Genomic DNA, 12,587 nt, shown 5'->3' with positions numbered 1-12,587 from the left:
TACATACAGGTTTTGGAGCAACATATGCTGCCATCCAAGCGACGTCTTTCGCAGGGACGTCCCTGCTTATTTCAGCAAGACAATGCCAAGCCACATTCTGCTCGTGTTACAACAGCGTGGCTTTGTAGTAAAAGAGTGCAGGCACTAGACTGGCCCGCCTGCAGTCCAGACCTGTCTCCCATTGAAAACGTGTGGCGCATTATGAAGCGCAAAATATGACAACGGAGACCCCGGACTGTTGAGCAACTGAAGTCGTACATCAAGCAAGAATGGGAAAGGATTCCACCTACAAAGCTTCAACAATTAGTGTCCTCGGTTCCCAAATGCTTATTGAGTGTTGTTAAAAGGAAAGGTGATGTAACACAGTGGTGAACATGCCCCTGTCCCAGCTTCTTTGGAACGTGCTGCAGGCATCAAATTCAAAATGAGTGAATATTTGCAAAAAACAATAAAGTTTATCAGTTTGAACGTTAAATATCTTGTCTTTGTAGTGTATTCAATTGAATATACGTCGAAAATGATTTGCAAATCATTGTATTCTGTTTTTATTTACATTTTACACAACGTCCCAACTTCATTGGAATTGGGGTTTGTAGATGAGAAGAAATATATTATTTTCTTTAAGACCAACAACTAAACATCGGAAAGCCCCACCCTCCTTACATATCAAATCGAAAGATTTTTCAATAAACCATAAAACAAATTAAACATGGAATAAGATACAGTGGAACCAAATACACATAAGACAGCAAGGCCAGAGAGATATACAACCCCGTTTAAATACACTGCTCAAAAAAATAAAGGGAACACCTAAAAACACAATATAGACCTCGATGAATGAAATATTTCAGCTGAAAATCTTTATTTATTAGACAGAGGAATGTGTTTAGAGCAAAATAACCTAAGAATGATCAATGGAAATCAAAATCATTAGCCCATTAAGGTCTGGATTCAGAATCATACTCAAAATCAAAGTGGAAAATGAGAACATAGGCTGATCCAACTTCTGTGGAAATTCTTCAAGACAATTCAAAATGAGGCTCAGTAGTGTGTGGCCTCCACGTGCCTGTATGCACTCCCTACAACGTCTGGGCATGCTCCTGATGAGACTACGGATGGTCTCCTGAGGGATCTCCTCCCAGACCTGGATCAGGGCATCGGTCAACTCCTGGACAGTCTGTGGTGCGACATCGCGTTGGCGGATGGTACGAGACATGAGGTCCCAGAGGTGCTCGATTGGATTCAGGTCTGGGGAACGTGCAGGCCAGTCCATAGCATCAATGCCCTCGACATACAGGAACTGCTGACACACTCTGGCCACATGAGGACGAGCATTGTCATGCATGAGCAGGAACCCAGGGCCCACTGCACCAGCATATGGTCTGACAATGGGTCTGAGGATCTCATCCCGGTAACTAATGGCAGTCATGGTACCTCTGGCTAGCACGTAGAGGTCTGTGCGGCCCTCCAAGGATATGCCTCCCCAGACCATCACTGACCCACCGCCAAACCGGTCATGCTGGAGGATGTTGCAGGCAGCAGAACGTTCTCCACAGCGTCTCCAGACTCTCTCACGTCTGTCACATGTGTTCAGTGTGAACCTGCTCTCATCTGTGAAGAGCACAGGGCGCCAATGGCGAATCTGCCAACCAAGATGTTCTCTGGCAAAGGTCAATCGGGCTGCACGGTGTTGGGCTGTGAGCACAGGCCCCAATTGTGGACGTCGGGCCCTCATACCATCCTCATGCATTCTGTTTCTCACTGTTTGAGCAGAAACCTGCACATTAGTGGCCTGTTGAAGGTCGTTTTGTAGGGCTCCGGCAGTGCTCCTCCTGTTCCTCCTTGCACAAAGGACCAGATAGCGATCCTGCTGCGGGGTTGTTGTCCTCCTGCGGCCCCCTCCACGTCTCCTGGTGTACTGGCCTGTCTCCTGGTACCTCCTCCATGCTCTGGACACTGTGCTGGGAGACACATCAAATCTTCTTGCCACAGCACGCACTGATGTGCCATCCTGGATGAGCTGCACTACCTGAGCAACTTCTGTAGGTTGCAGATACCGCCTCATGCCACCTCTAGTGGTGAGGGCACTAGCAAAATGAAAAACTAACCAAAGATCGGCCGGTAAAGATGAGGACAGGCAAATGGTCTGTGGCCACCACCTGCAAATCCATTCCTTTTATAGGGGTTGTCTTGCAAATTGTCTAATTTCCACCTGGTGGAAATTAGACAATTTACCAACAGGTGAAATTGATTCACAAATCAGTGTTGCTTCCTAACTGGACAGGTTGATATCTCAAAAGTGTGATTGACTTGGAGCTACATTGCATTGCTTAAGTGTTCCCTTTATTTTTTTGAGCAGTGTAGTTACTAAACTTTATAACTCGCTAATTACAAAAACAGCATTTCACCCTGTATAGTTGGCGGCGATCATCATCATCGTCAGTTTACGCCGGTGGACTGACTGGCAAAAGGAGGGAGAGCTGTCCTGCTCTATACTGATTGGCTCTCTCTGGTGTGTCTCCAGACAGATTTGCATATATTTGATTTGCATATATTAAGCCTTCTCCAAGTCCACAAAATACATGTAGACTGGCTGGTCAAACTCCCATGCCTCCCTCAGCACTTCTGCAAGGGTAAAGAGTTGGTCTATTCTACGGCCAGGATGGAATCCGCATTGTTCCTCCTGGATCCGAGGTTCGACAATTGGTCGGCGCCTCCTTTCCAGCACCCTAGAGTAGACTTTCCCAGGGAGGCTGGGCAGTGTGATGCCCCGATAATTGGAGCATCCCCTACGGTCCCCTTTTTTTAATTTGTGGGAACCACCACTCTAGTCTGCCATTCCACAGGTACTGTCCTCAACCTCCATGTGACACTGAAGAGGCGTGTCAGCCAAGACAGCCCAACAATGTCCCGAGCCTTCAGCATCTCAGGGTGAATCTCATCCACACCTGGCGCATTGCCACCAAGGAGCTTCTTAACTACCTCAGAGACCTCTGCCAGGGATATGGGTGGGGCTTTCACCGAGTCTTCAGACTCCATCTCCTCCACTGAGAACGTGTTAGCCGGGTTCAGGAGCTCCTCAAAATGTTCTTTCAACCGCCCAACAACATCCCCAGTCTGGGTCAACAGTTCCCCTCACCGGCTGAACACAGCCTCAGTCAAGCCCTGCTTCTCCTTCCTGAGTCGCTGGATGGTTTGCCAGAACTTCCTTGAGGCCAACCAAAAGTCCTCCTCCATAGCCTTGCCAAAATCCTCCCACACCCGGTTTTGCTTCCGTGACCACCAAAGCCACAGCCCTTCTGGCCTCCTGGTACCTGTCTGCTGCTTCAGGAGACCCCTGGGCCAACCAAGCCCAAAAGGCCTCCTTCTTCAGCCTGACAGCTTACACTCACTGCTGGTGTCCCCCAGCGGGTTCTTAGGTTGCCACATCGACAGGCACCGATGACCTTATATGACCACAGCTCCTAACTGCCACATCTGCAATAGAGGCTTTGAACATGGCCCACTCAGACTACATGTCCCCAGCCTCCCTCGGGATATACGAGAACTTCTTCCGGAGGTGGGAGTTGAAGACCTCATGGACATGGGCCTCCGCCAGATGTTCCCCGTTCACCCTCACTACACTTTTAGGTTTGCCAGGTCTGTCCGGCAGCCTTTCCCGCTATCTGATCCAACACACCACCAGGTGGTAATCAGTTGACCGCTCTGCTCCTCTCTTCATCCGAGTGTCCAAAACATACAGCCACAGATCTGATGATATGACCACAAAGTCTATTATCAAATCTCTGGCCTAAGGTGTTCTGATACCAAGTACACTTATGAACTACCTTTTGTTTGAACATGGTGTTTGTTATGGCCAATCCATGACTCGCATAGAAGTCCAATAACAAGGCAACACTCAGGTTCCAATCAGGGAGGCCTTTCCTCCGAATCACTCCCCTCCAGGTTTTTCCATCATTGCTCACATGAGCGTTGAAGTCCCCCAGCAGAACTATAGAATCCCCAGGCGGAACCCTATCCAGGACACCACCCAGAGACTCCAAGAAAGCTGAATACTCTGAACTACTATTTGGTACATGAGCACACACAACAGTCGGAGCCTTCCCCGCAGAGACTCGCAGTCGTATAAAGGCAACCCTCTCATTCCCCGGGGAGAACTCCAACAAGGTGGCGCTCAACTGGGGACTTGTGAGTATCCCCACACCCACTCGGCGCCTGTCACCTTGGCCAGCTACGGAAAAGTAAAGAGACCAGCCCCTCTCCAGGAATTTGGAACCAGAGCCCATGCTATGTGTGGAGGTGGGCCCAACTTTAACTAGTTGGTGCATAAGCACACACAGCAGTCGGAGCCTTCCCCCACAGCGACTCGCAGTCGTATAGAGGCAACCCTCTCATTCCCCGGGGAGAACTCCAACAAGGCGACGCTCAACCGGGGACTTGTGAGTATCCCCACACCCACCCGGCGCCTGTCACCTTGGCCAACTACGGAAAAGTAAAGAGTCCAGCCCCTCTCCAGGAATTTGGAACCAGAGCCCATGCTATGTGTGGAGGTGAGCCCAACTATAACTAGTTGTTATCGCTCCACCTCCCACACCAGCGCAATGTGCGATGCCAGAAGTTGGGATGCCCCGGTCCCCGTCTTTGCTTGCCACCCGGCCTGAACTGCCCCCTACCCTAATGCTTCTATAAACACACATTGCCTTTACCCAATGCTGCATCACAACTGGTGCGCTTCCAACACATCAATATAAATTGCTAACTTGTCCAACGCTAACGGGGCTAATGCTAACGTTTTCACTTTACTCCACCAAGTTTAACAGTTAATTAGGTCCATATTGCCACACTAGCATCTCAGTCAAACTCACCAAGAATTTTCCTTTGGTAAATGGCAGCAAGATTGTAACTATCACGGGTCTTTTTGGGGTCGGTGAATCTGGTTGGGGAGATATTTTCCTTTACAATAAATATCAGAATTGTAGAAAGCTAAGGTAAATCACCACTAGTAAGCACACACATATTTTGCTGACACGTGGCTACTGTGATCGCTGTTTCAACACATATCTGCCTCGACAGCCGTCCAGGTCAGAAAAAGATGTAACGTGTCTCAACATGTTTTTATCAAGTATGCTGGGGGCGGGTTGAAATCTTGGTTAGAACTGATTAACAACAATAAAGTTAACGATGAAATATTTTCAAAGTCAAGTCCTCCAACGATAGATTCACCTTCCTAAGGTTTTAAACATTTTTTTCCACCCATCATTTCAGTTAATAGTGTCACTATTCACTATCTCAGGTTATATTGTAATTTTCCTAATAACCATCTCCATCTTATTATACACACACAACACTCTATCTTGGTTATCCTATTTTTTCTTCCTTTTAAAGTTAAGCAATCACTCTATATCACTGCTGTTTACTTGCAATATTATTTACATTTACAGGATATACCCATTTACAGGGTTCTAGTAACCGGGGGTTACACAGGGGTTAATCAAATAAAGTTGAATCTGTTCATCTGGACACAATGTTTATTGACAGAAACGTTTCTTCACTCATCTAAGTGACCTCTTCAGTATAAACTGACTGCAGGTATCCCCTCTTATAAACAATACAGTGGCATAACAACCGAAACCAACGATCAGTTTCATATGTAAATTGTAAATATGCAAATATGGGTGTGACCATTAACTAGAATTACAATGGCCATGTGTACTATTCATAGAGGATTAGGGAATGGTTGCAATCACAGCATTGTAAGATGATAACAGATGTACTCAGCCCCCCCTCGGTTCAGGGATGGTCGTTCCTTCTTCACATAGATAGCCTCTTTTGACTCCCCGTTCAAATTCAAACCAGCATTCCTCCCTATCAAGGATGTGCACATCCGAGAGCAGAGAAGGCGAAAAACTGCAGACCAGATGTTGTGTTGGCGAGGGTTTTGTGTCTGCCATAAGAGCTTTCAACCTTTGAGGTTTGTTTAAACCATTTACAAATGTGAATCGGACGGTAAGAGTTTTGTTTGTATAACTTTGAGTTGCATATGTATGTTTGTGCATAAGAACAAGTTAGCTAACTGATTTCGCTTTTGTCGACTTCAAGACAATAGGCTAATGCTAATACAACAGTAGGCTAATGCTAATACAACAGTGTAGTAGAGATTATTTTATTTTTATATTTTCTCATTGTATTTGGATTTATACAAGTTTTTTTTTTATTTCAAGCTACATTGAATTGAATTGAAACAGCTGTTTCCTCCAGAAACCCCCTCTCACACCCACAGCGCTAAAGTGGGATGTTGTGAACCCCTCACCTTTTATCTATCCATATTTTTACTATCGGAATAAAGACCCTAAAAAAAAAAATTATGTGCAAATCCTTAACCTTGAAAGAGTGGCCAGTGGCCTGTAGACGGGGTGTAGACTACGGACTCCTGGCCTGACGTATTAGCTCTTCTGTGTTGTGCCATCCTCTTGGCCAGCATCTGTTTGATTTCCCCAACGTACAAGTCACAGCAACCCTCCTGGCACTAGAGGATTGCACAACACAGGAGAGCTACCGTGTTAGGCCAAGACTTCGCAGTCTACACCCATCTACAGGCCACTGGCCACTTTCAAGAATGAAGATGTGCGCATCCTTGATAGGGAGGAATGCTGGTTTGAAAGGGGAGTTTAAGAGGCCATCTATGTGAAGAGGGAACAACCATCCCTGAACTGAGGGGGGGGGGGGAACTAAGAGTACATCTGTCGCCATCTTACAATGCTGTGATTGTAAACGTTCCCAAATCCTCTGTGAATAGTACACATGGCCATTGTAACTCTAGTTAATGGTCACGCCTATTTGCACATGAAAGTGATCGTTGGTTTCGGTCGTTATGCAACAGTATTGTTTATAAGGGTGGGGATACCTGCAGTCAGTTTAGACTGAATGTTATAGCCTTCTCTCACTAAGATGTGTGACCAGGGGCGAAAAATCTGATATCAACTTTGGAGGGAACAATTACATTAAATTTTCTCAAGCACAATTCCTGAGGGGGACACCAAAAGTAGTGCTGTAAACCAGGGGCGAAATATTGGGGGGGATATATCATATTTTTCCCAGGATGGGAGGGGGGGAGACGCCCCCCCCCCGGGATTTCCGCCTATGTGTGTGACTAATTTTTTGACATGGTGATGCTGGTCCCATCGCTTCGGTCGTCGGCTGTTCCAGTGGCGCCTGAACACGCTTGGCATCCCGTTCATCATATTCTTCATACATTTTATAATTTCATTATAATTCTATTATCCTCTTTCAATTTTGTATTCTGTAAATTGTGTAAACACAATACCCATTGCACATTGGCTTGGGAGAGAGATCCCTCCTCTGTTGCTCTCCCTGAGGTTTCTTCCTTTTTTCTCTCCCTGTTAAAGGGTTTTGTTTTTTTAGGGAGTTTTTCCTTATCCCATGTGAGGGTCTAAGAACAGGATGTTCTGTTGCTGTAATGCCCCTTGAGGCAAATTTGTAATTTGTGATATTGGGCTATATAAATACAATTGACTTGACTGAAGAGGTCACTTAGATGAGTGATGAAACATTTCTGTCAATAAATGTTGTGTCCAGATGAACTGATTCAACTTTTTGATCGTCTTACCTGGATTACCGAGCATGCATAAAGACAGACAAGTGTTATGTTACACACAACAATACCCTCTTCCCATTGAGAATATGAATGACCAGACCAGTACTGCAAAGACCAATAAGGCACACCTTTCTTTTGTCAACATAATCAGGTGGCACGGCAAAAGAGCCTATCAGAAACACTCCAAAACAAATCCGCTGTATGCCACTGGATTGGCCTACCTCGAACGAACACTGCCATTCACACACGCACACACAAACCTTAGAGCTACACAGAGACTACTCCTTTTGGATGGGGCTCCCTCCTCGTCATCTGAATAAAAGCCCGTGTCCATGTCACTGTCTTCCTCCAACTCCAATGTCTGAGGAAAACCAAATAATACAATACATCATTACATTGGCTGCAGTAACAGATTACCATTGTCCGGAAACCATTAGGAAATGTTTGAGGAATGCCACACAAAGGAGGTCAGCGGTGCCAGTACCATTGTTCTCAGCCGTTTGCTGAACCTTCTTCTGTCCTCTTCCTCCTCCTGATCACTGAAACCCTCAAATTCATCATCCTCGCTGTCTGACTGGCTGAACAGATGAGCGAGTTCAGCAGTTATAAACTTTGATTTGAAACGCAAAGCCTGTGAGCAGACAGAACACACAAGTCAACACATTCAACCATACCTGACATACAGGAGTACATTATAATCACCAACATCAAGGTTAACAAACACTTGCCTAGTTTTTCAGCAAAAACCTGCTCCAGTGTAGAGAGCTTTAGTGGAAGGGTGGGTTACGCCACTGCCTTTAAGAAATGTGGAATTTGTGATTTAGCAGTGAGGTCAAGTTCAAAAAAAGACCCAAGACCCAGTCCAAAATCTGGTTCCAGATAAGGATTAGATTTTATGGTGGCTCATGCATTGGATGCTTTTTGTATAAGGACTAATCCTGCAATCCTGAGCCCCAAGCGTGAGTGTTTTCCTTTCATTTTAACACAATGTCCAATAGACGGTCTTCATGGCTGTTAAGTGAATGTTGGGGGAGACATACATGAGTCTTGTGTTGCCCCCCCCCCCCGTTTTTTCCCCCAATTGTACCCAGCCAATTACCCAACTCTTCCGAGCCGTCCTGGTCATCGCTCCACCCCCTCTGCTTATCCGAAGCGGGCTGCAGACTACCACATGCCTCCTCCAATACATGTGGAGTCGCCAGCCGCTTCTTTTCACCTGACAGTGAGGAGTTTTGCCAGGGGGACATAGCACATGGGAGGACCACAGTATTCCCCCCCAGTTCCCCCTCTCCCCTGAACAGGCGCCCCGACCGACCAGGGAAGGCACTAGTGCAGTGACCAGGACACATACCCACATCCGGCTTCCCACCCGCTGACACAGTCAATTGTGTCTGTAGGGGCGGGGAACATGGGGATTCCAACCGTTGATCCCCGTGTTGGTAGTCAACGGACGCTACCCGGACGCCCATACATGAGTCTTGTTAAGTTGTCTGACTGTCTTCTAATGGCTGTCGAAATTGGCTGAAAATTATGTTCGATTATTCCTTCTAAAAACACAGATTCGAACCCATTCGATTATATTTTTGCACATTATGTCCATAAGCGGGCAAACCAATACAATGAAACATAACTACTTGTATAGATATATTTATTTCTACAGAAACATGTCTTTTAAAAGAGCTACATACCTACATTTACAAAATAAATAAATAAAGTAAGGTCTTATATCGTAAAACTTTATTTAAATACCATAGATCTCTCGAACTCTCTCTAAAGTTACAATGGCCATGTGTACTAGTCACAGAGGATTGGGGAATAGTTGCAATCATAGCATTGTAAGATGGTGACAGATGTACTCTTAGTACCCCTCGGTTCAGGGATGGTCATTCCCTCTTCACACAGATGGCCTCTGACTCCCCGTTCAAACCAGCGTTCCTCCCTATCAAGGATGTGCACATCCTCATCCTGCAAAGACCATACCTGAAACGTTTCTCTCAATAAACATTGTGTCCAGATGAAATGATTCAACTTTCTTTGATTTTGTTACCTGGTTTACTGAGCATGCATAAAGACATCTTTAACGAGTTTGGGCTGAGACACAGCATGGATAGAAGTGAAGAAGGAGTGGGTAAAATAACCTTAAATAACATCTTGATGCACGTCCATGTACAGAAAGCCCAGAAAGTTGAATCAGTTCATCTGGACAAAAAATAATAATAATAGTGGGAGAAACGTTTCATCACTCATCTAAGTGATGAGTTTATTCAAATCTAGTTTGGTTAAATGCCATTGTTTTCTAAAGAAACAATTCCTAGACTCACAAGCCTACCCATTTTGGGCCCCCCTGGTGACAATAGGACCCTACATCTGAGGGAGAGACTTGATTTCTACTATCTTTCTGATAGAGCTGCAGTGAAATCCTCATCCCTTATCTTAAAAATTTGACAAATATTTAAAAAAATTCATCCACAACCCCTGATGACTTCAAATAATCTGCATTACTATCTAGTTGGATTAACATCATATTGACAGCCCCGCAAGCAAAGATGGAAGACATGCAGCATCGTTAACCAGACAGTTGTTGTATATGTAAAAGTGGATCTGCAAGACCGTTCCCAACTGAGATGCAGCAAACTCAAGTCCTTTTGGTTGACAGATTACATTTAAAACATGCTGGGCCGGCCTTTACATTACATTGTTATTGGTTCGCCCACAAACTCTGCTCGCTTCACAATGGAGCAACGAGGTTTTTAACGTTGCCGTTGGCAGCCAACAATCGTGCACGTTTTGGGCATTTGCACGTGGAAACTTCATACAGAATAAAATGCATTATACATGCTTCTTAGCCACTTACCTTCGATCTTAGGGTCATTTTTTTCCACCTCTTCCGAGTTTTTCCAACAGTTCGCCGTGTGTTAAACGCGAATGAGTGACAGTGGGTTTAAAAAAAAACTATTACATATCCATAGAAGTGGGGGTGAGATATGGATTTGGCTTTTGCGTAAATCTCTATTGGTGCTCAAAGGCGATTTTCCGATTTAAGGGATATCACTGGCTGCGGTAACTCTCGCCAAGAACACGCCAGCTACATTTCCATAATAATAATGACGTTTCGAGACGCATCTGTGGGCCGACCCTCCATCTAAGCCCCCTATGCCGATAATGGTATAGTCCCCGGTTTCGCGCGAAAAAGAAAAATGGGCGTGGCTAGGGCCAGCCGACGGTATCAAAGGAGTTGAGACGGCCATAAGGAAACACGCAGGGTCAGAACCGTCACGTGGGCTATGCGTGGTGCCACTGTACAGGGCCTCGCGCACGAACTGCCATCCTGCAGGTTATTTTAACATATATAGATATTTTTGAAACTGTTCTTGACCCAACATTCCTCTAAAATCAGATTCAAAATGTGTATCCATTCCGTTGATTCCCAAGGTCCCATGAAAAAATGTTTATAAATTGTTTTCCGTTATTGCGTCGCTACGTAGTGGTGCGCCATCTTGCCGCTCACTGCGAGGAAGGGGAAACTGCTAAAAACCTACCCCCAATTTTACTGGATTTTTATGTGAATTTAAAGAATATATCAGCACTCAAACTTATAAACGCTAAAAAAAGTAACACAAACTGTCAAACTAGGGGTGCCCGGCAGCCCCGGCTCCAGGGCAAAATTGTTAGAGGGGCATTGTGAATAATGGGGGGGGGCGAGAGATATTAACACGGAAAATTACCAATCTGACCACCGTCAAAGGCACCCAAACAATACAGAAGTGTATTATAGACAAATAAAGGCTTGCAATCTAATTGGCACAAAACATAGCAACTCGTTCCAAGCGTATGCGTCAGAAAAGATAGCCATCAGTCCACATCCACTACGGGGAGTGGCAATAATATCTCTCACGCGCATTCTCGCTTTAACTCACTCACAAATAGGGTGGCGTGGCAGCCAGCCACACAACTTTAAATGGCTCAGCAGATACCTTCCACAATCTACTACTACTACTACTGCTACTACTACTACTTTCGGCGGCTTCCGTTAAGGGTCGCCACAGCGGATCATCCGTTTCCATTTTTTCCTGTCTTCTGCATCGTCCTCTGTCACACCAGCCACCTGCATGTCCTCCCTCACCACGTCCATAAACCTCCTCTTTGGCCTTCTTCTTTTCCTCTTCCCTGGCAGCTCCATACTCATGCTGAATATGGAGCTGCCAGGGTTTATTTAGCAAAATTATTGTGAATACCTTCCAAAATAATTTTGCGAAATCGAACATAATGTTGAACTCATCAATTAGTAGAGTTGAAGGCAGCGATTCTGCTGCGAGTTGAATCTTCGCATGACATCATCTTTCCACTCATTGTGATATTTTGATGTCAAGCCTGTTTCAAAAGACAATTGTATGAAGTGCGCCTTCCGTTCATACAACATGGTTAACCTTTTGTCTGTAAAGACGTTTTTCAACGCCGAGAACGAGTTTTCACGCATGGCGGTTGATGCACCATGAGCGCATGTTTGAATGCCATACAACACTTGGCATTGCCTCCAAAGCAGTGTGGTATGCGCGGAGAATCCAGGATGGTCCAGCTGTCATCACTGCTGATGTTTCCTCTTAGAATCTGGTGAGCAACCTCAAACTCGGACACTAGAGCATCAGTTTCAGATAAAGCCAAGATTGGCTGCACCTTGGCATCCAGAAAATATTCACTACATGGGTCAAGTGTTGATATAGCTTTGATCCGTTCACCGTTCCTCGCACTGAACCTTCTATTTCTTTAATACAATATCGACAGTGCTGAAAAACAACAACCTCCTCAGCTCAATAGCTTGACCCTCTTCACCATCAATTTCTCTTTGTCCGACTCCTGCCTCAACCACGAAGCCCTGTAGATTTTTGTTCTGCATCCTTCTCCGTTTTTGTGGCTTTTCAGCATCGCGCGCGTGGCACTGTTCCAAAATGGTGGTGAACTCTCACAGTGAATT

The 12,587-nt window shown here is 45.4% G+C and overlaps 1 protein-coding gene across 1 annotated transcript in view; it reads right to left on the bottom strand.

Moving 5' to 3' along the window:
* cdca7b (cell division cycle associated 7b) overlaps positions 1-10,603 on the bottom strand; it is a 30,852-nt gene extending 20,249 nt beyond the window's left edge. Inside the window, exons 1-3 of the mRNA XM_056298858.1 lie at positions 10,470-10,603; positions 8,100-8,246; positions 7,876-7,976 (exon numbers count right to left, since the gene is read on the bottom strand). Of these exons, the coding sequence (XP_056154833.1) occupies positions 7,876-7,976; positions 8,100-8,246; positions 10,470-10,487 (266 nt within the window). The 5' untranslated portion in view covers positions 10,488-10,603. The remainder of the gene's footprint in view (positions 1-7,875; positions 7,977-8,099; positions 8,247-10,469) is intronic.
* Between the last annotated feature and the right edge of the window lie 1,984 nt (positions 10,604-12,587).

This window comes from Lampris incognitus, chromosome 18, assembly GCF_029633865.1.
Source record: "Lampris incognitus isolate fLamInc1 chromosome 18, fLamInc1.hap2, whole genome shotgun sequence".
In the NCBI taxonomy this organism is placed as follows: domain Eukaryota; kingdom Metazoa; phylum Chordata; class Actinopteri; order Lampriformes; family Lampridae; genus Lampris; species Lampris incognitus.
Note: the sequence above shows the minus strand (reverse complement) of the source record. Positions and strands in the feature narration are given on the sequence as shown.